Source organism: Myotis daubentonii, chromosome 10 (genome assembly GCF_963259705.1).
Source record: "Myotis daubentonii chromosome 10, mMyoDau2.1, whole genome shotgun sequence".
Classification (NCBI taxonomy): domain Eukaryota; kingdom Metazoa; phylum Chordata; class Mammalia; order Chiroptera; family Vespertilionidae; genus Myotis; species Myotis daubentonii.
Window position 1 is genome coordinate 83,017,720 of NC_081849.1, and position 24,516 is coordinate 83,042,235.

General features: G+C 48.9%; 1 protein-coding gene across 4 annotated transcripts in view; it reads left to right on the plus strand.

Moving 5' to 3' along the window:
* The window catches only part of ZNF277 (zinc finger protein 277), a 40,216-nt gene that overhangs the window by 6,002 nt on the left and 9,698 nt on the right, over positions 1-24,516 (plus strand). For 2 of the 4 annotated variants that reach the window (XM_059655886.1, XM_059655889.1), the window contains exons 2-6: positions 13,561-13,762; positions 16,439-16,527; positions 16,932-17,014; positions 23,493-23,584; positions 24,199-24,321. In XM_059655886.1, coding sequence (XP_059511869.1) covers positions 13,561-13,762; positions 16,439-16,527; positions 16,932-17,014; positions 23,493-23,584; positions 24,199-24,321 — 589 coding nt within the window. Of the gene's footprint in view, positions 1-274; positions 397-13,560; positions 13,763-16,438; positions 16,528-16,931; positions 17,015-23,492; positions 23,585-24,198; positions 24,322-24,516 lie in introns of all 4 variants that reach the window. The other 2 variants (XM_059655887.1, XM_059655888.1) reach the window with 2 other exon arrangements.

A 24,516-nucleotide genomic window follows, 5' to 3' on the forward strand; every position in this document is an offset into this window, starting at 1 on the left:
CATCTCCATTTCTTTGGGATTCTCAAAATAAATGTGGTTTCACTGTTAGAATCATTATTATCAAAAAGACAGGAAATAACAAGTGTTGGAGAGGATGTGGCAAAAGGAAGCCTTGTACACTGCTGGTAGGATGGTAGATTGGTGCAGCCACTGTGGAAAATGGTATGGAGGTTCCTCAAAAAATTAAGACCAGCGATTCCACTTCTGGGCATGTATCTGAAGAATATGAAAACACTAACTCGAAAAGATACATGCAGCCCTGTGTTTATTGCAGCGCTATTCACAGTAGCCAAGACGGGAAGTCTGTGCCCATGACCAATGAGCAGAGAAAGAGGAGGAGGCCTAGCTCCCCAAACAACTTCCAGACAAGCCCCCATCATTTGCGGAGGAGTGACTGTGAGTCTTGAAAACTGTGTGTGTGTGTGTGTGTGTGTGTGTGTGTACACGCATGTGTGTGTGCAATAAACTATTTTAAAATGTTGATGTATTAATTGGGGTGAAGTTTAGTCTGATAAACCAGAAGGGGGAATGCTGGTTTGTTGCTATAATTCGTCTCTTATTGAAAACGTATGTACGTATCTACTGCAAGTGCTGCTTCACCCATTTTCGGTACCTTTCTAGTGCAGGCGTCTTTTTCATGATAAGCTGCTTTATTTTTTCTTTCCTTTTTTTTTTCTGAGTAGCTCGGTTTACTCTGAGGTCTCCAGTGAAAGCCATCTGGTCCTAACTGCAATTTTTCAGAATATTTTTTGGTTCCTTCCTGTCTCACCATTAGGAGGGTGTGGGGGGGCGGGGGGAGGCAGGTTTCTTCCATTTTGATGGTTTATTGTATTAGATTACTTCATTGCCTGTGAATGTTTTTACTCTTTTTTAAATTTTTCTTTAATATGTATGACATTTTTCATTTCTGAAACAAGAGAACATCAGTAAGGTACTATTTTACGTAGTGTATTGGGGTCGAGACAATATAGAACTTTTCTAATTCAAAGAATTTTTCGTTCGATCAGTGTGCAATGTAGCTTATGTATTCCTTCCTAATAGCAAGTGTATGTGTCTGAAACAGGCAGTGGCGTGGGGTGGGGGGTCCAGTCTATTCTTTCAGAAAACAGACAAAATAGTAGCTTCCAGCTCCTGAGGAAGGAAGGGCAGTGTCCGCCGTCAGGATCCTGCTGTTTCCTCCAGTCCCTCCTGTGGTGAGAGGCAGCCGTGGCCAGGGACTGCCACCAGAATGTCTTTGTTTCCCTCTTCACTGAAGTGATTTCAAAGCCTTTGTGCCATCGGGTCATGTATGAGAGACCGACAGACAATTTTAAAAGTGAATAACGAGCCCTGGGATTAGGATAGGGATTAGGAGTCGGCATGATTGGGGGTAAGGGTCCCCTGCCCAGGCATGATTCCTGGGCCAGAGGCCTCAGGCCTGGGCGGGGGCCAGAGCCAGTGATCAGGGGGAGATGGGGGTCCCCTTTCCAAGCCTGACACCTCTGGCGGAGGCTTCAGGCCTGGGCAAGGGGCCGATCCTGCGATCGGAGGGTGATGGGGGTCAACGCCTGAGGGCTCCCAGTATGTGAGAGGGGGCAGGCTGGGCTGAGGGACACTCCCCTCCCCACACACACCCAGTGCACAAATTTTGTGCGCCGGGCCCCTAGTCATTACATAAAAGGGTACGGTCTTTTTTTTCAATAGTTTTATTCATTTCAAACGGGCGGATCCGGCCCGCGGGCCATAGTTTGCCCACCGCTGAACTAGGTAGGCAGTGACTTGGCTTTTCTAGTCTGTTCAGGTGTTTTGCTTTTTTAATTCATTGGTTCCCCTCTCATTTTCTGTGTGCGGCTGACTCCTCTTCGGTTGTCCCCATAGCAACACTGGATAATGCTAATGAAGCCGCGGCATCCTGGGCGCTCCCACAGAGCCTCTCTGTTAACTGGCCTGAGCCGGCCTTGCAGTTGTTATTTCCTTCCCTTAGAGAAATCGGGGTTTGGGAATTTTCCCAGTGATCAGACTTCACTTCCTAAACTGTCTGACTAGAAATGGGGTCTAATATAGAGGCACTTTTTTGAAGATGATACACCAGCCCTCCTCCCACCCCACACCACACCCTGTGTTAGTGGACACCTTGTCCTCAGGATGCGGCTCCCCAGAGGCAATAGCCTCACCTGGGAGCTTGTTAGAGATGCAGGGTCACGGGCCACACCCCAGCCCTGGCATCAGCGGCTCGGGGGGCGGGGGGTGCCCAGTGCTCTGTGCTTACCAGGCCTCCCGGTGATGCACAGGAGGGAGGAACACAGGACAACACCTTCATATCCAGGTGACACGATGCTCACACACAGGAGACCCACAGGGACAGCACCCTCATATCTAGGTGACGTGATGCTCACACACAGGAGGGAGAGCCACAGGACAACACCGTCACAGCCAGGTGACGTGATGTGCTGGGATCCAACCCCAGCAGGTCCAGGGGTCCCCAAAGGTGTGGACGGAGTCGGCGAAGAAGGAATGACACGGAGACAGCGTTCAGTTGATCAGCAGCCTAGCCAGGATCTCTAGCCAAGTTCTGGTCAGGATCTCCAGCGAAGTTCTGGTTAGGATCTCCAGCCAGGTTCTGTGTCCATGTTCTCTTGCTAGGTTCTCCAGCCAGGTTCTGTAGCCATGTTCCCTCGCTAGGTTCTCCAGCCAGGTTCTGTCCAGGTTCTCCAGCCAGGTTCAGTCACCAGGTTCTAGTCAGGTTCTCTTGCCATGTTCTATCCAGGTTCTGTAGCCAGGTTCTATCTCTAGGTTCTTCAGCCAGGTTCTCTCGCTAGGTTCTGTCTCTAGGTTCTGTGGCCAGTTTCTGTCCAGGATCTTTTGCCATGTTCTCTCCAGCAAAGTTCTTCTGTCTCTAGGTTCTGTGTAGGTTCTGTGTCTAGGTTCTGTGGCCAGTTTCTGTCCAGGATCTTTTGCCATGTTCTCTCCAGCGAAGTTCTTCTGTCTCTAGGTTCTGTGTAGGTTCTGTGTCTAGGTTCTGTGTCTAGGTTCTGAGGCCAGTTTCTGCCCTGGATCTTTTGCCATGTTCTCTCCAGCGAAGTTGTTCTGTCTCTAGGTTCTGTGTAGGTTCTGTGTAGGTTCTGTCTTCTGTTGTCTTGTTACATCTGTATTTATACCAGTTGATTCCAATCCTATCAATCTCTATTCCAAAGGTTAGGGCGTTTCTTATCTCCATTCCAGGGAGTAAAGATTATGTAGCTTAAGCATGATTGTTCGTAGTTAAAGTGATTAATTACCTGCCTGGCACTTAGTTAAGGGGTTTTATTCCCTCCCTAACTTCAGGGGAAAATCCCTACCTGGGGAAACAACCTTTCTCAGAGAGGTGACCTTGGTTAAAACACATAGTGCCAAGAAGGTGAGCAAACATATTAAGAACAGTATGCCATATATGCCAGGTCCCTTGAAACAGCAAGATGGACCGGCTCCCGGCAGTGATGCTCACACATAGGAGGGAGACCCACAGGGACAACACTATCACAGCCAGTGTGTGATGGATTCTGCTAACGGACGGGAAATCATTTTACTATGTGGTTTTCATATCTCCTAATTTGTTTATACTGTGAAATAGGTGAGTACCAACTTATCTGTATCTCAAGTTGGGTAAACTTTCAAATAGAAAGTTTTTAAAATATCTGGCTATCTATGGGGTAACCTTAGTTAGCCTTTATGTAGAAACTCCTAAAAAATCTTTTTACTGTGTTTTATTTTGGCACAAGAAGTATTTTTCTGTGGGACAGTGAACATTTTCATGTACATATTTATCCCGTGCTGCCACCGGCCTTGGTGGTATTGGGCAAAACATGTCATCATAAATGTCCACTTTCCACATGAGCATGTTGACGAATCAGAATCCAAGTTCTTAGCACCTTTACTTCTAATAGTATTTCCCAGGGGCCCACGGCACCCCACATTGTTCTTGTGCTCTGTGAGAGTCTCCTGTGCTGCCTTCCTGATGTTAGCAGTTGTATTAAAGAGATAATAGCCGGGCTGGTTGCTAATGAAGTCACTTATTCAACTGCTAGGTAATTAGAAAGACATTAACACACCAGCAGATGCTCTGAATCTGTTTTGTTATCCCCAAATATAATAAAATAAGATACAGTGAATCTTTACTTTTGCATGCATTAAGCTAAATCAAGATTTGTTCTTCTGTCCTGGATACAAAAGGCTGAGTCTCAGGTAGAGTCTTCCTGCCCTATTGTTCCAAACACTAGCAGATCTGCTTCCCCTTAGGGTGCAATGACTCCCCCAGGCACAGGGTGAACTCTGGGGGGAGGGGCATCACCCTCAAATCTGTAGGAAGGAAAGTGAGTCACAGAAGCTTTCCAAAGATTTTCTTTTTCAGATGCATTTTGGAAAAGTTAATTAATTACTAAAAAGGTTACTTTAAGAATTATAATTCCAGAGACAGTATCCGTTGAGTTTTTTCTATCAGTTTGCTTTTCGTGGTTTTGTTTACAGTATCCAAAGGGACTTTTATTTAAATGAAAAGAAAGGGAGGGAGGGAGGAAGGAAGGGCAAAGTTTTAGGAGAGAGTGTAATGTTGGGGTTCCATCAGAGAAACCAAGGCACGTGTAAATGGTGTGATCACATGCACATGGTATGAGCACACGCACATGGTGTGAGCACACGCACAAAGGTTACAGCTCGGACAGACTGAGTCGCCCTGATTCGGACTTCAGCCTCTAGCGTGTCCTTCCTAGAAAAGAGGAAAATACAATGTTAGTCAGTGTCCCGATCCCAAGTTAGCAGGTAATATGATCTAAGCAACACAGCGATTCAAAACAACACACAGGTACATTAGGGAAAACTGTCTTTAAAATAAATGACCAAATGGGTAGGTGCTTGTGTCTGGGCAGGCCGCCTGAGAAGTGGGCTCCCGCTTCCGGAGTGGCTCAGCTTGGAAAGGAGAAAAAGTCACCCTTCCCCCTCAGCCTCGCGCCGTGGTTTTCTTTCATTGGTACTTCCTTTTGTTTCAAAATATGTTACGTATTTTTTAAAAATAGGGATCATAGTATAAATACAGTTTTGCATAATTTTTCCTGAATATTTTCCCATGCCACTAAATCTCTTAAAACACATTTCGCATAATTTGCTTAATTTCTAGAATCACTTCATCACTCTCTCATGGTGAGATGGAGGTCATGTCTACTTTTTTTCATCGTTTAATTAACAGCAGGAGGCAGTCCTGAGTAAACCTCGGTCTTGCTTGCCTAGGGCAGCTCTTTCTGGGAAGGGGTTAGACTTAGTTACCCGATTCACACATTCAGGTTACATGTGGGAGTGTGAGGAATGCCTGAATGTAGGGCGAGAAGAGCTGCGGAGGCTGCTCACAGGGCAGGATGGAAGCAGCAGGCCGGCCAGATGGCGCTGTTCTGACTTCCGCAAGCAACAGGGCACTGTTTTTTTCCCTCTTAACAGCTCCTTCTGGACTTGGTAGAATTGTCCATGTCATTTCATGTCCAATCACAGAACCGCGAGGTTCAGCCTGGGATGCTCGACCACTGACCCCTAATGCCGCCTCTAAGTGGAACTCGCCTCCAGGTTCTCCGCGTCTGGCTCTGCTCAGGCAGCTGGGGGAGACCCCAACTGCTGCTCAGGCAGGGAGCACCTGCCCAGGTTGGTTTTTGTGCTTTTTTAAAATATATTTTTATTGATTTCAGGGAGGAAGGGAGAGGAGAAGCATCAATGATGAGAGAGAATCATCCATCAGCTGCCTCTTGCACACCCCCTACTGGGAATCGAGCTCAACCCTGGCATGTGCCCTGACTGGGAAGCAAGCTGTAACCTCCTGGTTCTTAGGTTGACCCTCAACCACTGAGCCACACCACCAGACAGCTTCACGGGCTTTAAAGGTCCTTTCTGAGCACTGCGTTGAAGCTGACTTCCCGCCCGGCTCCCTCTGTCCTGGGTACCTGCTGTCTTCAGCTTTGACCAGGCGCCTGGGGGTTGGAATGAAGCTTTGACATTATCCTTCAACACCAGCAGTGACATACCTAGAGACCAGCTGTGAAGTCTGCTTGACCTCACAGACAGCCATTTGCTTTTCTGGCTTAAAAAAAAAAAAAAAAAAAAAGGATGCGAAAGAAATTTGCTAAGTCCCATAAAGAGCTGACCGTGGGTGTTTTGATGCCTACATGTCTTTCTGGTTGTGTCTTTGACTTTCGGGTAAGAAAAGCAATCACTTCATATCTCACCTTTATATCTCACCTTTCCTGGGAGAAGAGAATGAGAACTCTGGGATTGGAGAGAACACCACCACCTCATTTTCTAGGGTTCACCTCTCCCTCGTTTATTTTCAGGCTCCCTGTCTGTTACCACATGTAACCTTTTGCCCCAAATTCCTGTATTCTCTAACCTTCACAGTCCCGCTCAAATGGGTCTGTTTTCACAAGTGTCTTTATAATCATTTCTCCACTGAAAGACCCCACGCTCATTTGTTTAATCCTCTTGCTCAGCAAAGCCTCTAGCCAGAGCTCTTGTGTGATTCGCTTGCCTCCACGTGCATATTTTTAATAGAAAACTTTTTTAAAGCAAGGTGACCTGAACTTCTCTTTGTTCCAAATAAAGTCAGCTTTTTTCTTTTCAAGTAGCATCCTTTGACTTACTTGAAGGCAATAAACATCTTAGAATTCTTAGTCTTTTAAGCACTGTGCTAAAAGTTTAGTCTCATCCTCTGTAAGCATTTATTCTTCTATTTGAAACTTTCATCTTCAATGTCCGTGGCATATGAGTGCCAGCGATGTCCTTGCTCTCTGTAGAATGTGCTGTTCCCTGACCCACGCCTTTCCGTGTCCACCATGGGACTTACCTGCATCCACGGCGCCACCTCCTGCATCTGCCCTCCTCCTGTCTCACACCTGCCTCAGTAGATTCTATCCCCCTTCATGTTCTGTCTTCCAAATCACTGACATTTTAAGACACAATAAATTTTTTAAAAGATTATTATTGAGCCTGGCTAGTGGTTGAGCGTCGACCTATGAACCAAGAGGTCACGGTTCGATTCCCAATCAAGGCACATGCCTGGGTTACAGCCTTGATCCCCATTGGGGGGGTGTGCAGGAGGCAACCTATCAGTAATTCTGTGTCATCATTGATGTTTCTGTTTCTCTCTTCCTCTTGCTTTCACTCTGAAATCAATAAAAATATTTTAAAAATAAAGTAAGGATTATTATCGACTATGTTTATAGACTGCTTGCCCAGATTTGTCGTTAAAATGGCCAAGCTGCTGGCCAAGAATTTTCATCTTTAGTTTCTGTTTTTTAGATTATCTGTTTATTTGCCTTAATTACTTGTGTATTTATGAAAAATATACTGCATGTGGTCACTTTCTGTATTAACACATTAAAAGCTAAAATGTTAATTGTCTCAGTAAGGTCATTTAATGACAAACATTTTGTCCCATGCAGTTCTCTGAGCGTGGTGGGGTTGTTTGTTTAATCCTCATCCAAGGACACATTTCCATTGATTTTTAGAGAGAGTGGAAGAGAGAGAGAGACACAGAGAAACATCAATGGGAGAGAGACACATTGATTGGTTGCCTCTCACATGCGCCCCAACTGGGGCCGGGGATTGAGCCTGCAACCAAGGTACGTGCCCTTGACCAGAATCAAACCCAAGACCCTTCTGCCCTCAGGCTGACACTTTAACCACTGAGCCAAACCGGCTAGGCTGGGCTCTCTGAGAATGTTTTGTAAACAATATAGAGGGTTATATATTTGTTAAAATATATTTTGTCTTATTAGTACAAAATATTTAGAAACTTCACAGTTTAGCATTTAAGAGATCATTATCTTTTAAATTTGATTCATTTTTAAAAATGGATACTTTGGGTTGTAAAAGTTGATGAACAATACTGCTTAGCTTTATAGGGATTTAACCATTCACAGTGTCCATAAAAAAGTAATAAAATTTGAAAAGAGAAATAATAAATGCTTATATACTGTATTTAAATAACATTGCTACAGTCAAGAAGGAGGGCAGGAATCCTAGGTCCGTGACCATAATTAAATACTAAGGTGCTTGCTCAGGGAGCCTGTAATGCTCGGGGCTTCCTCGCTTTTCAGACTCTGCGTCTCTTTCCCGCGTCGGTGCCCGAACTGCTGGGGACCTTGGGTGATACTGTCTGTCTCTTTCCAGGTAGCATTTTAGCTCCCTGTCCGGCAACTTTATATTTGGACTTTTTGGAATGAACCCATTCCAGTTAAACTGGGTAGAAAGCTGTTTTGGTGACACAAGTGCTATTTTCTCACCGTTTGGGGGAATAAAACTGTAGCTGCCCCGAGGAAGGGCAGAGCCCCGAGTCGACGTGGCTGTAACTGGGCGCAAACAGCTGAGATGAGTGGTCGGGGGCCTGATGAGCCTGTGCACGGGGCTGTCGTATCACTTTCTGGGCAGCCGCATGTAGAGACCCAAGTCTGCAGGTCCCAGCGCTCATACCTACAGGGAGCCCTGGCTGAGCGCTATGAGGCACTGTCCCAGGAGCACTTCCCAGTGTGGGGGCAGCTGGCTGCAGTCACAGGGAAATAACAGATCTCTGGGGAGACAGGGTAAGGAATCTACTCAAAACCTATGTAACCAAGCAGCCCGGTCCCAGGAGCAGCGTGGTTGCGTGCACACTGGACTATGTCCGAGTCAGCCCCGGCATCCCCGAGCTCTGGACTCGCGCTGCCTCCTGCAGGACAGAGCCCCTCGGGGACTTTGGTTCCCAGGGAAGACAGTTCCCTCAGAGTTAAACACGGGCTCAGGATGCAGACCTCTGCCCACCAGCTGGTTTGTTGTTCAGGTTTTCATTTTTAGAGCAGTTTTGGGTTTACAACAAAATTGAGAGGGAGATAAAGAGATGTCCCATACACTCCACTCCCCATAAGTGCATAGTCCCCCCATGGCCAACACCACTCACCGGAACCAAGGATGGACCTACGGTGACACCCCATAATCACCAGAGGCCACCGTTTACCTTAGGGTCACTCTTGGTGGTGTACATTCTGTGAGTTTGGACAAAGATATGATGACGTATGTCCATCAGTATTACATCATACAGAGTGTTTTCATTACCCTAAAATTCCTGTCCCCCCTAACATCTGTCTCCCCACCTCCACCCCTGGCCACCACTGATCTTTTTATTGTCCCCATGGTTTCGCCCTTTTCAGAATGTCAGGTAGTCGAAATGGTGCAGTATGTAGCCTTTGCAGATCGGCTTCTTTTAGTCAGATGCAGATAAGACTCCTCTATGTCTTCTGGGCTTCTAGCACTGCGTAGCATCCCACTGTCTGGATGGACTAGTTTATCCATCACCTGCTAAAGGGCATCTTGGTTGCTTCCAAGTTTTGGGTTAATTTCTGTAAGAAATGTTCGGTCCGGGTCTAGTTTTGGGATTTTCAATGTAGGTGTTCAGTTTTTCCAGCACCACTCGCTGAGGAGACTGTCTTTCTTAATGCCATGCTCTTTACGTTCAGGAAGCAATGCCTCCCCAGCGTCTCCATGTGCTTACCTCAGGGGAAGGGCAGCAGTTCTGGAAGCCTCCAGTCATTGTAAGGAAGAACTTACCTGGGATATTCAGAAATGTTGATAAATTTGCTCCTCATTTCTTTATGTAATACAAAAGCCTGCCCTGGTTGCATCAGGTCATTGTTTTGCTGGAAAAATAATATTAACCAATACAACTTATATTTATACTAACACTAGAGGCCCGGTGCACAAAAATTTGTGCACTCGGGGGGGAGGGGGGGTCCCTCAGCCCGGCCTGTGCCCTCTCGCAGTCTGGGACCCCTCAGGGGATGACCACCTGCTGGCTTAGGCCCGCTCCCTGAGGGATTGGGCCTAAGATGGCAGTCAGACATCCCTCTGGCAGCCCAGCAGCCCTCGGGGGATGCCCACTTGCCAGTGGGGAGCAGGCCTAAAACTGCAGTCGGACATCCTTAGCGCTGCTGAGGAGGCAGGAGAGGCTCCCACCACCACCGCTGTACTGGCAGCCATCAGCCTGGCTTGTGGCTGAGCAGAGCTCCTCCCATGTGAGAGCGCCCTGACCACCAGAGGGCAGCTCCTGCATTGAGTGTCTGCCCCCTGGTGGTCAGTGTGTGTCATGGTGACCAGTCATTCCCAGTCCTTCTGCTGTTAGGGTCAGTTTGCATATTACCCTGTTACTATATAGGATAGAGGCCTGGTGCACGGGTGGGGGCTGGCTGGTTTGCCCTGAAGTGTGTCCCGGATCAGGGTAGGGGTCCCGCTTGGATGCCTGGCCAGCCTGGATGAGGGGATAATGGCTCTTTGCAGCTGGCCACACCCCATTCAGGGTGAGGGTCCCCACTGGGGTGCCTGGCCAGCCTGGATGAGGGGCTGAGGGCCGTTTTCAGGCTGGCGGGTGACTGAAGCACCCAACCTCTCCTTTTTTTCATTTTTTTTTAATTCTGGGATTTATTTACCTTCTATGGCTGGCACTGGAGCTAAGAGCCGGCTTTAGCTCTGAGGCTCGGCTCCAGCTCTGAGACCTCGGCTGCTGAAAGCAGGTATCTGGGCTTTGTTTGGCTTCTATAATGGAAACACTGTTGCAGCTCCAGATCTGAGGCCTGGCTGGCTGAAAGCAGGTTTCTGGGGTTTGTTTAGCTTCTATAATTGCAACATTGTTTCTTAGACTGCAGCTCAGAGGCTGGCAGCGGCAGGCGGGGAACCTTGGCTTCCTCCATCACTGGAGCAAGCAAGCCTCCTGTTCGCTTCAGCTGCCTGGCTGCTGGCCGCCATCTTGGTTGGCAGTTAATTTGCATATTGCCCTGATTAGCCAATGAGAAGCGTGTCGGAGGTATGGTTAATTACCATGTTTGTCTATTATTAGATAGGATTATTCTTTAGTTTAACTATTTAAAGTATGTATTAGCAAACTCACATTAAAGAAACACGTTGTATCACTAAAGATTAATTTGGTTACATTTCACACAGTCATTTCTATTTTTAGTCTCCTTACTATTTACAAAATATCAATAAAACTGTTGTACTAAAAATTACTCATACTGATGGATTAAGACATCAGACACTAAACTAAAAACATGACATAGCTATTTAATTTTGGAAATAGAGAAATATCAGTCCCACAACTTAGAAATTTATGATTCTATGCAAAACATTAATTATACGTAATAGGGAATATCAGATAGGTAATTTACAATTTTCTAGCTGCCAACCCGTTTCATGCAAATATTGACTCAAATGCTAACTCCGAAGTAATTGGCTGTCAAGTCAATCAGTGAAATGAGGTTAAGCCCGGCCGCTGTGGGTGCAGTATGCACTTTCCACCGGACACCCCTCCCTTCCCACCGTCCCCCAGGGAGCTCAGTAACTAAGAGCACTCACCAGTCTGCCTGTTTCCCATTCCCACCCAAAGTCCTCTGTGTGTCCATCCTCTGGTTCCACTGGCCCTCCTGTTGCTATCCTGATGAATTAAATTTCCATTAACGGGGGGTAAAATGGAGTGTGGCGCCCATGTGTTTGCGTCCACCCCACTCCCCACTCCCCGCGAGAGGACAGTAAATCACTCTCAGTACTGAGCCTCGGTAATTTACAAAATGAATTCTCAGCCCGGGGGAAATTAAAGAAGGGCCTTACAGTCTTACTCTGAGCTTTGGAGATTGGTTGTGGTTTAAAAGCCTAGATCCAGCCTTTCCCCTTCTCCAGATGCATGGGGAGGGGACCTACTCTTAGCAGTCAGAGAACTGGCTCATTTAGGAAGTAGAGGCTGTTCTGTAGTGTAAGAGAGAAAACCCTCACGAATGTAGAGATAAAGTTACCTTCCTGGAGTTTAAGTATCAGGATAAAATCAAGACAGTAAAGGAGATCACCTAGGAAGGATAAATGTCTGCCCAATCAAAAGCGTAAGGGAAAGGCTCAAAAATACTGTCCAGGCTTGGTAACGCATTGAAGGAAGCATTTAACTCAAATAAGTTACACAATGTAAATAAAGGAGAAGCAAAGAAATGTCCACATTGAAAACTAGGTCCCATAGGGACAGTGTTCCGCTCTTCAGGGCTAGGCCCCGCCCCTCTGGAGTGGGCATGGCTCCCCAGGGCTAGGCCCCGCCCCTCTGGAAAGGGCTTGGCTCTTCAGGGCTAGGCCCCGCCCCTCTGGAGTGGGCATGGCTCCCCAGGGCTAGGCCCCGCCCCTCTTCAGGGCTAGGCTCCACTCATTGGGACTTCCAGACTGGGCTAAGTTCGGCTCTTAGGGTGTAAAAAAAGAAAGAAAGAAAGAAAACTAAGAGTTTGTTTACAACATTTTCCAAATAAAACAGCAAAAACAAACCAAAACACCCTGCCAGTCTTGATACTCCCATTTTTTAGGATGGTTATCAATTAATTAGATTATCAGAGTGTGATGACCCGAAGCACCATTTTAGTGGCCCGAAGCGCTATTAAACCAGTATGATCCTAGGTGGCAGTTAATGTTTGCTCATGTTACCTTTATGTAGAGTGTGCTGCCTGTTGTCATGTTCCAGTGGATGTAAAATATTATTATCGAGTTTCATAAGTATACTAGAGGCCTGGTGTACAAAATTCATGCACGGGGAGTGGGAGGGGAGGTCCCTCAGCCTGACCTGCCCCCTCTCCAATCCGGGAGCCCTCAGGGGATGTCCTACTGACGGCTTAGGCCCACTCCCCGTGGTTCTCTGCTGTCTGCGGGGCCTGCTTGGCTGCTCCCGGGTCACCGCTGGTGACAGCCAAGCGGGGTCTGCTCTCAGCGGCCGCCAATGGAGCTGAGAAGACTGGGCACCACCATCTTTGTGTTGGAGTGATGGTTAATTTGCATATTACTCTTTTATTAGATAAGATTACTTCTCCCACCCTGTGTTTTATAAAACTTAACCTACAACTGAGACCTGTAGGGTCCAGAACGCCTTGATTTCATTGCCTAATTTAATAGACAACTGGTAACACACCAATCTTGTTGCTACTTCTTCTAAAGTGCTTGTATATTTTTAATAATCTCCCAGTTTTCATGTGAGCACTCGCCTCTATTCACAAGAACTTAAACTACAATATGTAATTGCATAATTAGCTAGTGGTACATGTCAGTCAACATTGAAAATTGCCACCTGGGCCACCCAGCTCCTGCAGCGTCCACCCCATGTGAGAGTGCCTCCCTGCATGTGACAATCAGCAACAGGAGAGGCTGCAGGTGTGCAGGAAGCAGCTGGGGAGATGAGCTGGTGTCCCTGAGGCCTCAGGATGTGCGCTCACCTCCCATCCAGTGATGACTCCACCACAGGTCATCGCCTGGCTTTAGACCCTCCAGGGGCCCCCAGAAGTGTTGCCATGGGCCAGTGTCCAAGCTGAAAAAGCTGCCCTGCCCAACAGGTTCCCCCATTCAAGCAGCAAATGGGGAATGTGAGCAGTTTTGCAGCCTCGTCCTCCGGGTGGCAGAGCCGTTTAAAATGGTGCTGCACGTCTGGCCTGTGCGCGTCTTCCTGAGATATGCCAGTACCTCAGGGTCCTCTCATGCGGGGGGGAAATCCTGCAGAGGCCGGTGTCAGCTCCTTTCTCCTCACTCTCCCAGATGGTCGGGACTGCATCCTGGAGCCGCTGTCCCTGCCTGAGGGCGCGGGGTGCAGCAGCACCCCCGAAGGCTCGCCCTCTGTGCCCTGTATCTTCTGTGAAGAACACTTCCCCACAGCTCAGCAGGACCCCCTTCTGAAGCACATGATTATCGAGCACAAGCTCGTCATAGCCGATGTCAGGCTGGTCGCTGACTTCCAAAGGTAAGCGTTGGTGTCGTTCATAAACGAGCAAAGTTGATTATTCCTGGAGGAAGGCCTACTTCTGTGTAAATCATCCCTATACAGCATGCGCATTTGTAGTCTTTAGGCTTCCCCTGGACTTTAAGGGGCCTTAGCACTCTGTCCCCTGGAGTGGGGAGGATGCAGGGGTGGGGGTGGTGCACGCTGTGGCAGTCCTGTAGGTTCTGGAAGTGGACCCGCTGCCCCAGCAGAGGACTCCCTTTGCCCCTCCCCAGGCTGTTGGCTGTGGGCCTCCATCAATCTGGCCTCATTTCATGTGTGGGCCACACGCGCGCTCTCGCTGTGTCAGGCCTCCCAGGCAGGCGCCCAGGAGACACGTGCCAAGGCCCCAAAGGGCCGTGTTCGGAACAGGGATGCTTGACCCCCTTTACGCACAGAGGGCATTGTCCGAGGAGCTCTCACGGCGGAGCCCTTTGCCCTGAGGAAAGCCTCCTGTCACCGAACCCACGGCGGGTCCTGTTGGTGTGGAACTGGCACGAACGGCCATCACGTGACACTGTCGACTATGGAGCCCACGTTCTGTCTCCTGTCTCCCCCGAAGGGGATCGCATTCTCCTGGTCCCAGTCCCTGAGTGGGACTGCAGCTGCCAGTGCACGCCTGTTAGACACATGGGGAGATGGACACCAGGCTGCCTCTGTCCTCTCCCTCCCTCTTGCATCAGACATGCAGGTCTAGTGTTATGTTCTGCTTTAACTAGCATATCAACCTGTGTGCCTCTAACTCAGCCCATTAGATAGAAGAATTCAAAACTTGACCATCTTGCCCGGCCAGTTAGTGGTTGAGAGCCAACCTATTGACCATGAAGTCATGGTTCGATTCCCAGTCAGGGTACATGCCCAGGTTGCAGGCTCGATCCCCAGTGGGGGGCGTGCAGGAGGCAGCCGGACAATGATTCTCTGTCGTCACTGATGTTTCTATCCCTCTCTCCATGTCCTTTCCGCTGTAAAATCAATAAATATATATTTAAAAATATTTTTTAAAACTTGACCATCTTTCCAAAGGCCAAGTTCACCACACATCAGACACATACGGAACTTTTTTGGAGATTTTTTCTCTTGTTATAGAGACATTGGCTGACTTCTCATCCCATTATTATCATGACATCTGTTATTTTGGTGTGTTAAGATAGACACCCAACTTTCCATTGATAAGAAATTATGTACATTTTTAATTCATATAAATTAAGTGTGATTTCAGAAAAACTTCATTATCACATAAAATAATTGATTTTTAACTTCCCATATGGCTGTTTATTGAATGAGGATAGTTGAGTTTAATCATTTCCATGCCTTTACGGGGTAATTTCACTTTATTCAATACTTATTTTATACTTCTACAACTAGAGGCCCGGTGCACAAAAATTTGTGCACTCGGAGGGTAGGGGGAGGTCTCTCAGCCTGGCCTGTGCCCTCTCACAGTCTGGGACCCCTCAGGGGATGACCACCTGCTGGCTTAGGCCCGCTCTCCGGGGGATTGGGCCTAAGCTGGCAGTCAGACATCCCTCTGGCAGCTCAGCAGCCCTCGGGGGATGCCCACTTGCCAGCAGGGAGCAGACCTAAGTTGCAGTCGGACATCCTTAACGCTGCTGAGGAGGCAGGAGAGGCTCCCACCACCACTACTGTACTGGCAGCCATCAGCCTGGCTCATGGCTGAGCAGAGCTCCCCGCTGTGAGAGCGACTGAACACCAGAGGTCAGTTCCTGCATTGAGTGTCTGCCCCCTGGTGGTCAGTGTGTGTCATAGTGACCAGTCATTCCCAGTCTTTCTGCTGTTAGGGTCAGTTTGCATATTACCCTGTTACTATATAGGATAGAGGCCTGGTGCATGGGTGGGGGCCGGCTGGTTTGCCCTGAAGGGTGATCCAGATCAGGGTGGGGTTCCCGCTTGGGTGCCTGGCCAGCCTAGATGACCGGCTGATGGCTGTTTGCAACTGGTCACACCCCCTTCAAGGTGGGGGTCCCCACTGGGGTGCCTGGCCAGCCTGGGTGAGGGGCTGAGGGCCATTTTCAGGCTGGCGGGCAACTGAAGCTCCCAGCCTCTTTTTTTTGTTTTTCTTTTTTTTTTTTATTCTGGAATTTATTTACCTTCTATAGCTGTCACTGGAGCTGAGAGCCGGTTCCAGCTCTGAGGCTGTGGCTGGCTGAAAGCAGGTATCTGGATTTGTTTAGCTTCTATAATTGAACCTCTGTTGCCATCACTGGCGCTCTAAGCTCTGAGCCCACAGACAGCTGAAAGCAGGTTTCTGGGTTTGTTTAGCTTCTATAATTGCAACATTGTTGCATCTGGAGCTCAGATCTGAGCTGTGACAGGCGGGGAACCTTGGCTTCCTCCATCACAGGAGGAAGCAAGCCTCATGTTCGCTTCAGCTGTGTGGCTGCCGGCCGCCATCTTGGTTGGCAGTTAATTTGCATATCCTGCTGATTAGCCAATGGGAAGGGTAGCGAAGTTACGGTTAAGTACCATGTTTCTCTATTATTAGATAGGATGTTCTGCCTTTCTATTTATAAATTGTCTAGCAGTGTTCAGTCAACATGCGCTTTGTGGTTTTGGGATAATTAAATGTTATATGAAATTCTGTCACTCTACAGAAAGGGCCGTATTGAGTCTCCTCACCACCTTTTTGCTTTGCCTGCCCAGGTACATCCTGTACTGGAGGAGGAGGTTCAGGGAGCAGCCCATCACCGACTTCTGCAGCGTGATCCGAATCAACTCCACCGCTCCACTGGGTCAGTGCGCTTCAGGGCTGCTGCCTTTTCCCAGGACCAGAATTCAAAGGGGGAGTCCCACTTCCTCAAATCAGAATTCTCTCGCTTCCCCGAGAGCCAGACATGGATATGGGTAATAGATATGGTTATGGATGTAGATATAGATTAGATAATAGATATGGGTATGGACATGGATATGGATATAGATATGGATATAGTTATAGGTATGGATATAGGTAATGGATATAGATATGGATATAGACTAGATATGGATATGTATAAGGATATAGATATAAATTAGATATGGATAAAGATATAGATATGGAAATAGATTAGATGTGGATAAAGATATAGACACATATTTTAAGGAGTAAGGCCTGGGGAAAATGGTACATATTGTCTCACTGATTTCTCTCCTCTCACAGAAGAGCAGGACAGCTACTTCCTGCTGTGTGACGTGCTGCCGGAGGACCGGGTGCTGAGGGAGGAGCTGCAGGCGCAGAGACTGGTAAGGCCTGTGCGAGGGACGCACAGTGGCTGGGAATACACACTAGTCACTGTGCTGTTCTCTCATTGTTGCTGGTTTTACTTTTATTCCGGAAACTTTCAAACATGCACAAAAGAGGAGGCACTACATCCAGACCTTAGAACAGTAAAAGCATGCCCGTGACTGAAGATTAAAGCCTTCCGTGCTAAAAACGCAGGGGCAACTTGGGGCTCTGCTTTGCTTCCTGGATTACCTCTAAAATAACAGCAAAGCTTCCACATTTAGGTGTAATTTTAACCGCCTGACACATGCTGGGGTTCAGCCGTCGTGGAAAAATGCCGTCGGCTGACATGGAGTGGAATTGAACGCTCCCCACACTGGAATGCGCTCTGCCCGACCCGGCTTTATCCTGGCCAGAGGCCTGTGCTTGATGCACACAGTGGCCTTTCTCCTTTCCAGCCTGAGCCGTGGAGAACTACTTTTAATACCTCAGCAGCTGTCGTCTTTAAAAAGGGTAACAGTGTATTCAAGTGTTGAGTGTTCATTTTCATAAGTCCAACAGAAAGTCATTTTAAGTTACTTTGTTTAAAAGTGCGGTTTTTCATTGCTGTTTGTGGTTACGCTCGATTATTACTTGGAATGGATCCGTCCTTCCTTCAGGGGCTACTTATTAGTGGTCCTTGGACCTTTGGACTCGGCCAGATGTGTTATGAGGGAACTGGGAGGTCACTGTTTCTGCTAAATCCTCAAGAGGGTACGGAGAAAAATAAACCCCCGCCGACCGTAATCACATGATCTGAGAAAGTCCCTGAGGCGCGTTATATATTGTGAATGTCCCCAATGATGATTTCTCTCGTAAGGAAGATGGTATTGTTGGATGTTGATTTATATGCAAGAAAAATGCGCTTTTTCTGTAGCAGCAAACCCAATGAAGTAGCAGAACTGAGGTTCTCTTTTCCTATTCTCACATCTTAACATCTGCAAAACAGGGATCAATTTGCTGTCATCTTCTATGGATTTTGTTTGCTTATACTTATTCATAATTTTTCATTTCCATTAGTTTTGTCACTCTTGCCCATGGTGGCCTTAATTGAGAATGGCCAAGCAGTCGTAATGCGGGTACCCACAGGGTCTCTCTAAGAACTCAAACCCCACTGCTTCCGCCCTCTGGCACTCCGTACAGACCCTCTACAACCAACGCCACTGCTTCCGCCCTCTGGCACTCCGTACAGACCCTCTACAACCAACGCCACTGCTTCCGCCCTGTGTCACTCAGCACCCAGAGTCTTTACTGAACGTCTACAGATAGACTCGCGTCCCTAGAAATAGCTGTATCATTAATTGTAGATGACAATTAAATTCTGACCCAGTTCCCGCCTGGGGGTTTTCCCCACATCCAGCAGTTCCCCAACATCAGGAGGTGTCCTACATTCAACTCACTTTGGACACTTGTCTTCCCAAGAGCATAGGGACCTCAGGTTAAGGGCTCAGCCCCTACTTCAGATGCCAGCCACAAGCCGGGCCCCCTGCTCTGACCCACCGGCTGTAGAGCGAGGTGCTCCTTGGTTTCAGTGACTCTGCTAGAGCAGCGCGCAGAGCCCCGGAAGCCTGTTGGCTGGCTGGGTACGCGTGTGTCGCACAGATAGGGGACAGCAATTGAGCTCAGTTGGTGGGAGCAGCACGGGAAGGCCCACGCAGGGGCCTCTGCCCGTGGATCCGGCCGGAGGACAGCACATGGACACATTGTGGTCCATCAGCCCTGGAGCTCCGCCCCTGTCCTATGGGTCAGTGTGGAGGCTCAGGCCTGCGGGACCAAACCATCGGCCGTGGGTGACGGAGCTCAGCCTCCAGCTGCTCGCCCTGCAAGGAGGTGGGGAGGGGTGGGGCCTGAAAGTTCCGACCCTCGGAGTGCATTGACTCCATGTCCCAGTCCCTGGGTGCCCCCAGAGTCGCTCCCGTGCACATCAGTGCAGCCTCGACCCTCAGGAAATGCCAGGGACCTCAGGAGCTGTGTGCCAGGACAGAGGCAAGACCAAACACTTCTCACTACAAATCATATCACACCTATCACCAACCTCAGTCCCACAGACGGATGGAGGTGATGAAAGTGAGCCTGATGGCAGCTTACAGAAGCAACTTGCACAGAACTGCAGGCAGCTCACACAGAGTCACTGAATTCTTGCCTAGTGATCGCACCCAGAAGTTGAAGGCGGGCGTGTTGTAAAAGCGGCGGCCTGAAGCAGAAGGACTGTTGCATGTGCTCCGGAGACGATGGTAGAGTGACCTGTAGCGCTTGTGAAGACGAGACCAGGCACGTGTCACACCAGGACAGCCTCTGTCCCATGGAACACGCTCGGCAAGCGTTGTTGATCACACAACTACCAGTAACACTGCATCTCACCAGTGAGAGGCGTGGGGAGCGGGAGAGCTGTGGAAAGGGAGGGAGGGTGCATACGGACCTAAGTGAGCAAGAGAAAATCCTGGTGTCCTAAATGACATTACAGTGGCAGAGAGTGAGGGCAAGAGGCGGGTGGTTAGCCAGTTCGCAGCTGTGGGCTCCTAACAAGGCACTCCCACTCCTTAATGTATGTCGGAGCCGTGACTCAACCTCCACCTCCCGAGGCTGAGCGGCCACCAGGACCCTGCCCCGGCCCCTGAGGGAGCTCTCAGGCCTGTAGCCGGTGACCAGTCAGAACGGTGAAGAGCTATTCCTTGTAGACTGTGCACCTGCCCTGGAACTGGCCCACGTGCGGGTGTGAACCTGCCTGGCAGACCAGTGAGCGTTGTTGACACTGTGATGGGAGGCGGCAGCCTTGGCTTCACCTGTGGCAGAGCAGGCTGTTCTGTGGGCTCTGCGTTCCAGACGTCAGCTCCTGCTCCTCTGTACAGACACTGACGTGCTCTAATCGCTTTCTCCTGATTGGCTGGTTTCTGCCATTTCCCCGGCGCACATGCTTGTTCCTGCTCCCGTGTGCGACCCCTGCGCCTGTGCGGAGAGCCACCTGCGCTGTCTGCAGCTTCATTCGCGTTGCCCTGCCTGCAGCGCAGGAGGCAGGATGGACAAGCGCTGTCCCCACCCTCTGCTGCCCAGCGTGACATTTTAAACCCATCAGACAGCGCACAGCCTGTTAGGACGACCCTCCACCTAATCCACAGGCTGGTCTTGTGTTCTTACAACGGTGGCTTTTACCCAGCCTGCTTTGCCTTGACAATTTGTCTGGTTTCATCAGCTGCTTGGAGAAGTTCAACTGCGTAACATCTGAGGCACTCTTCATTATAAGTATTTCTCTCTTTGGAGTGTGACCAGCGCGGCTAGAGAGCAGTCCAACAAGTCCGTGAATAAAGTCTATTGCGTGCACCAGCATGGCTTGCTACCACGAAGACCTCGCCTCCTGGGTCTAAAACGGGGCTTTTCTGTGCGCTGTGCGCCCTGAGGGCGCGAGGTCCCGTTCTGCAGGTTGGAGCTCCGGCATCTTCCACGGCTGCGACTTCTCTGCCGGCCTCCGGAGTCCGGCCTGCACACCTCCAGCTCAGGATTTGCACAAACACCCAAGTATCCGGTGGTGTCCTTGAGCTCCTCTGCACCTCCCTCCTTCCTGGTATCTTGTCCCACAGATTCCACTCACTTGAATATCTTTTTTTTTTAATGTGTATTTTTTTAATTGATTTCAGAGAGGAAGGGAGAGAGAGAGGGAGAGAGAAACATCATCAGCTGCCTCCTGCACACTCCCCACTGGGGATGGGGCCCACAGCCAGGCATGCACCCTGACAGGGAATTGAACTGCGATCTCCTGGTTCATAGGTCGATGCTCAACCACTGAGCCACGCCAGCTGGACTCACTTGAGTATCTTAAACTCCTGTCTCTTTTTTCTCTACCAAGCAAGGCAGCTGTAGTTCGATTGGGTTTAATTTTTCTGTGTTGCAAGTTGAAAAACACCACCCAACAGAGAATGATGTATTTCTCTTAAGGGCCCAGCCCCGTGCTGTCTGTTACCCGATGTCAGGAGACAGATGAGATATCTGCAGCGTCTGTGTAGTTCGCAGGGGAGTGTGCTGTCCTTTCTCCCATGCTGCCGGGAGCCGAAGAGCAGGATGGGTCTCTATTGCGGTCGCTCCTGAATGCTTTTCTTCAGTGGATTACTATTGCAGATGTCTGGTGAAACATTTCCAGAAAGGCCCCATGGACCAGGATAAGCCACTAGACCCTCGCTCGTATTTAAGCTGTTCCATAAATACTTACGGAATCAGCAGTAAACTTCACGAAGCTCCTATTTTGAGCCCCATGCAATGAGAGACACTGGAGAGTAGATGCCAGTGTAATACAAGAACAGTATAGAGACTTTTTATAACTTCAAAGACTTTCCATATCCTTTCCGCAGAGAAGCAGACGGCCGCGCCAGAGAGGGTGGGAGTGAGCAGAGGATGGCTGCTGCCTGGGTAACAATTACATCCCACATTTAATAACCCGGACGCAGTTGAACCCTGTCCATCAATTACCTGACTTCAGGTGGTGCCAAAGCGTATTTCAGATTATCTGAGTCAGAGTAATTATACGTGTAAACAGTGTTTAGGGGAAGTTTTTCCAGCAGCCGAGGGAGGTTGGCCTGAGGGAGAGAGTGAGGTCGGGAGACCCTGGAGACACTCATGGTAATCCCACAGCGACTGGTTGGAAAGGGCCTCGGCGACGGCGCTGGGAACAGTGGAGAGAAGCAACAGGAACTGTAGTGCAAGTGAACAATTGGTCAGAACCTGATTCCAGAGTAAACCGGACCACAGGAAGGAGAAAGTCAAAGACCCACCACGTTTTGTCTCTGAGAGATGGTGAGGATGACTACTGAGGAGGGAGCAGGACGAGGTCGGGAAGGACAGGGAGGCGCCGTGGACTTGAGTTTTGTGCACAGCCTTCAATGGAGTGTCTGCAGGCATTTGCCAATGTGGGTTGAAATTTATTTTAAATACTAGAGGCCTGTTGCACAAAAAGATTCGTGCAATAGGCCTTCCCTTTCTCTGGCTGCCAGCACCGGTTTTCCGCCGGCACCGGTTTTCCTCTGGCACCCGGGACCTGCCGGGAGCCGGTCCATCCTTGCTGTTTCAAGGGACCTGGCATATATGGCATACGGTTCTTAATATGTTTGCTCACCTTCTTGGCGCTGTGTTTTAACCAAGGTCACCTCTCAGAGAAAGGTTGAATCCCCAGGTAGGGATTTTCCCCTGAAGTTAGGGAGGGAATAAAACCCCTCAACTAAGTGCCAGGTGGGTAATTAATCCCTTTAACTACGAACAATCATGCTTAAACTACATAATCTTTTCTCCCTGGAATGGAGATAAGAAACGCCCTAACCTTTGTAATAGAGATTGATAGGATTGAATCAACTGGTATAAATACAGTTGTAACAAGACAGAAACACTCAGAATTTAGAACACAGAACTTATAAGACAGAACTTCAGAGACAGGGCTTGGAAGACAGGACCAAGAGAGACAGAGCCTAGGCACAGAACCTACACAGAACGTTCTCTAGAGACAGAAGAACTTCGCTGGAGAGAGCATGCTGGAGGATCCTGGACAGGGACTGGCCTCGGAGCCTAGAGACAGAGCCTAGCGGGAGAACATGGCAAGGGATCCTGGACTGAACCTGACTACAGAGATTGGCAGGAGAACCTGACTGGAACCTGGACACTGAACCTGACTGGAGAGCCTGGACAGAACCTGGCTGGAGAACCTAGCAAGAGAACATGGACACCAGAACCTCTCTGGAGATCCAGACCAGAACTTGGCTGGAGATCCTGGCTAGGCTGCTGATCAACTGAACGCTGTCTCCGTGTCATTCCTTCTTCGCCGACTCCGTCCACACCTTTGGGGACCCCTGGACCCGCTGGGGTTGGACCCCGGCAGGGACCCAGGCCTTCGCTCCGGCCGGAGCTGCCTTCAAGCCTTCACTGCTCCGGCGGGAGCCGCCTTCAGTCTTTGTTCCGCCGCTTGGCGCCTACATATGCAAATTAACCTCCATCTTTGTTGGCAGTTAATTTGCATATCTCGCTGATTAGCCGATGGGAGGCATAGCGAAGGTATGGTCAATTACCATGTTTGTCTATTAGGTAGGATATTTTTATTGATTCATTTTTTAATATAGTTTTGATTTCATAGAGGAAGGGAGAGGGAGAGAGATAGAAACGTCAATGATGAGAGAGAATCATGGATCAGCTGCCTCTTGCGCACCCCACACTGGGGACGAAGCCCATAACCCAGGCATATGCCCTGACCAGGAATCAAACCGTGACCTCCTGGTTCATAGGTCAACGCTCAACCACTGAGCCACATGGGCCAGGCCTGGAGTTGGAAGTTAAATGCAAGTGGAATGGAGAAATGTAAAATGCTGTCCGCATCCCTATACGCTGCCCCCTGTGCTTCCACCCTGTGTCTCCCGTCCGGGCTGGCCGTGCTGCATTGCTCACTGGGCACCTACCAGGTCTCATCAGGCATCTGCTTCTACTTTGCAGAAAGGAATTCTGGAGCAGCAGCAGCGGGAGCGAAATGACAACAACTTCCATGGCATCTGCATGTTTTGCGATGAGGAATTCCTTGGGAACAGGTTTGCCATCATGCATGTCTTTAAACCTGACTATTTCGTGTGAAAACTCATCAGAGCATCGGTGATGTCAGAATTTATATCAGTTAGTCCCATGGGTTCCCTCAGGAGCCTTTCCTCTTACCAACAGTGATTTTTTTTAAAATGCCCGACAGCAGAGGTGAACTGTTGTTGCTGTGAGCAGAGGAGGGAAATGCCTTTTCTAATTGGCCGACAGGAGGACTGTGAGCAAACGGCTGCAGACACACTGTCCCCGTTAACGCGTTAACTCTAACTGTGAGCACATTGGGTGTTTTACTTTGGAAAAAGAATCACTAAGTTTCTGTGACCCAAGCTCACAGCCAGTCACATTCATCTCAGGCAGCTGTCCCTCCCGGTCCCCATGATGAACTGGAAAAGGAAGGCACTGTTTGTTGAGTAGTTTTAAGGACAGAAACCCAGTTCACCTGTAGAGGGAAACCTGACAGTGGCTCACGTACCTGCTCGCTGTCTCCATGGCCTGGTGTGTGTTTTGGTAACACTTGCATCTACTTCTATTAGGTTGTTTCTCGTTATACATGCGCTCTTGCTGACCTGACTTGTTCCTGAGTGATTTGTACATAATACAAACTGCTCAGCTTTCTTCCTAGATCTGTGCTATTGAACCACATGGCCAGAGAGCATGCCTTCAACATCGGGCTGCCGGACAACATCGTGAACTGTGGTGAATTCCTGTGCACGTTGCAGAGAAAGCTGGACAAGTAAGTACTTCATGCAGCACAGCCTGCAGCCCTGAGTCCTGGACTCGTTGAATGTTTAAAACTTAGATGACCTGAAGTAGCTACAGAAATGGACTCTTCATTTTTCATGGTGGAGGACCTCTGTCAGCTGCAAGTCTCATTCTGTGCAGATCACGTTGTCTTTGATGGGTGTTTTTTTTTAATATTCATTTTATT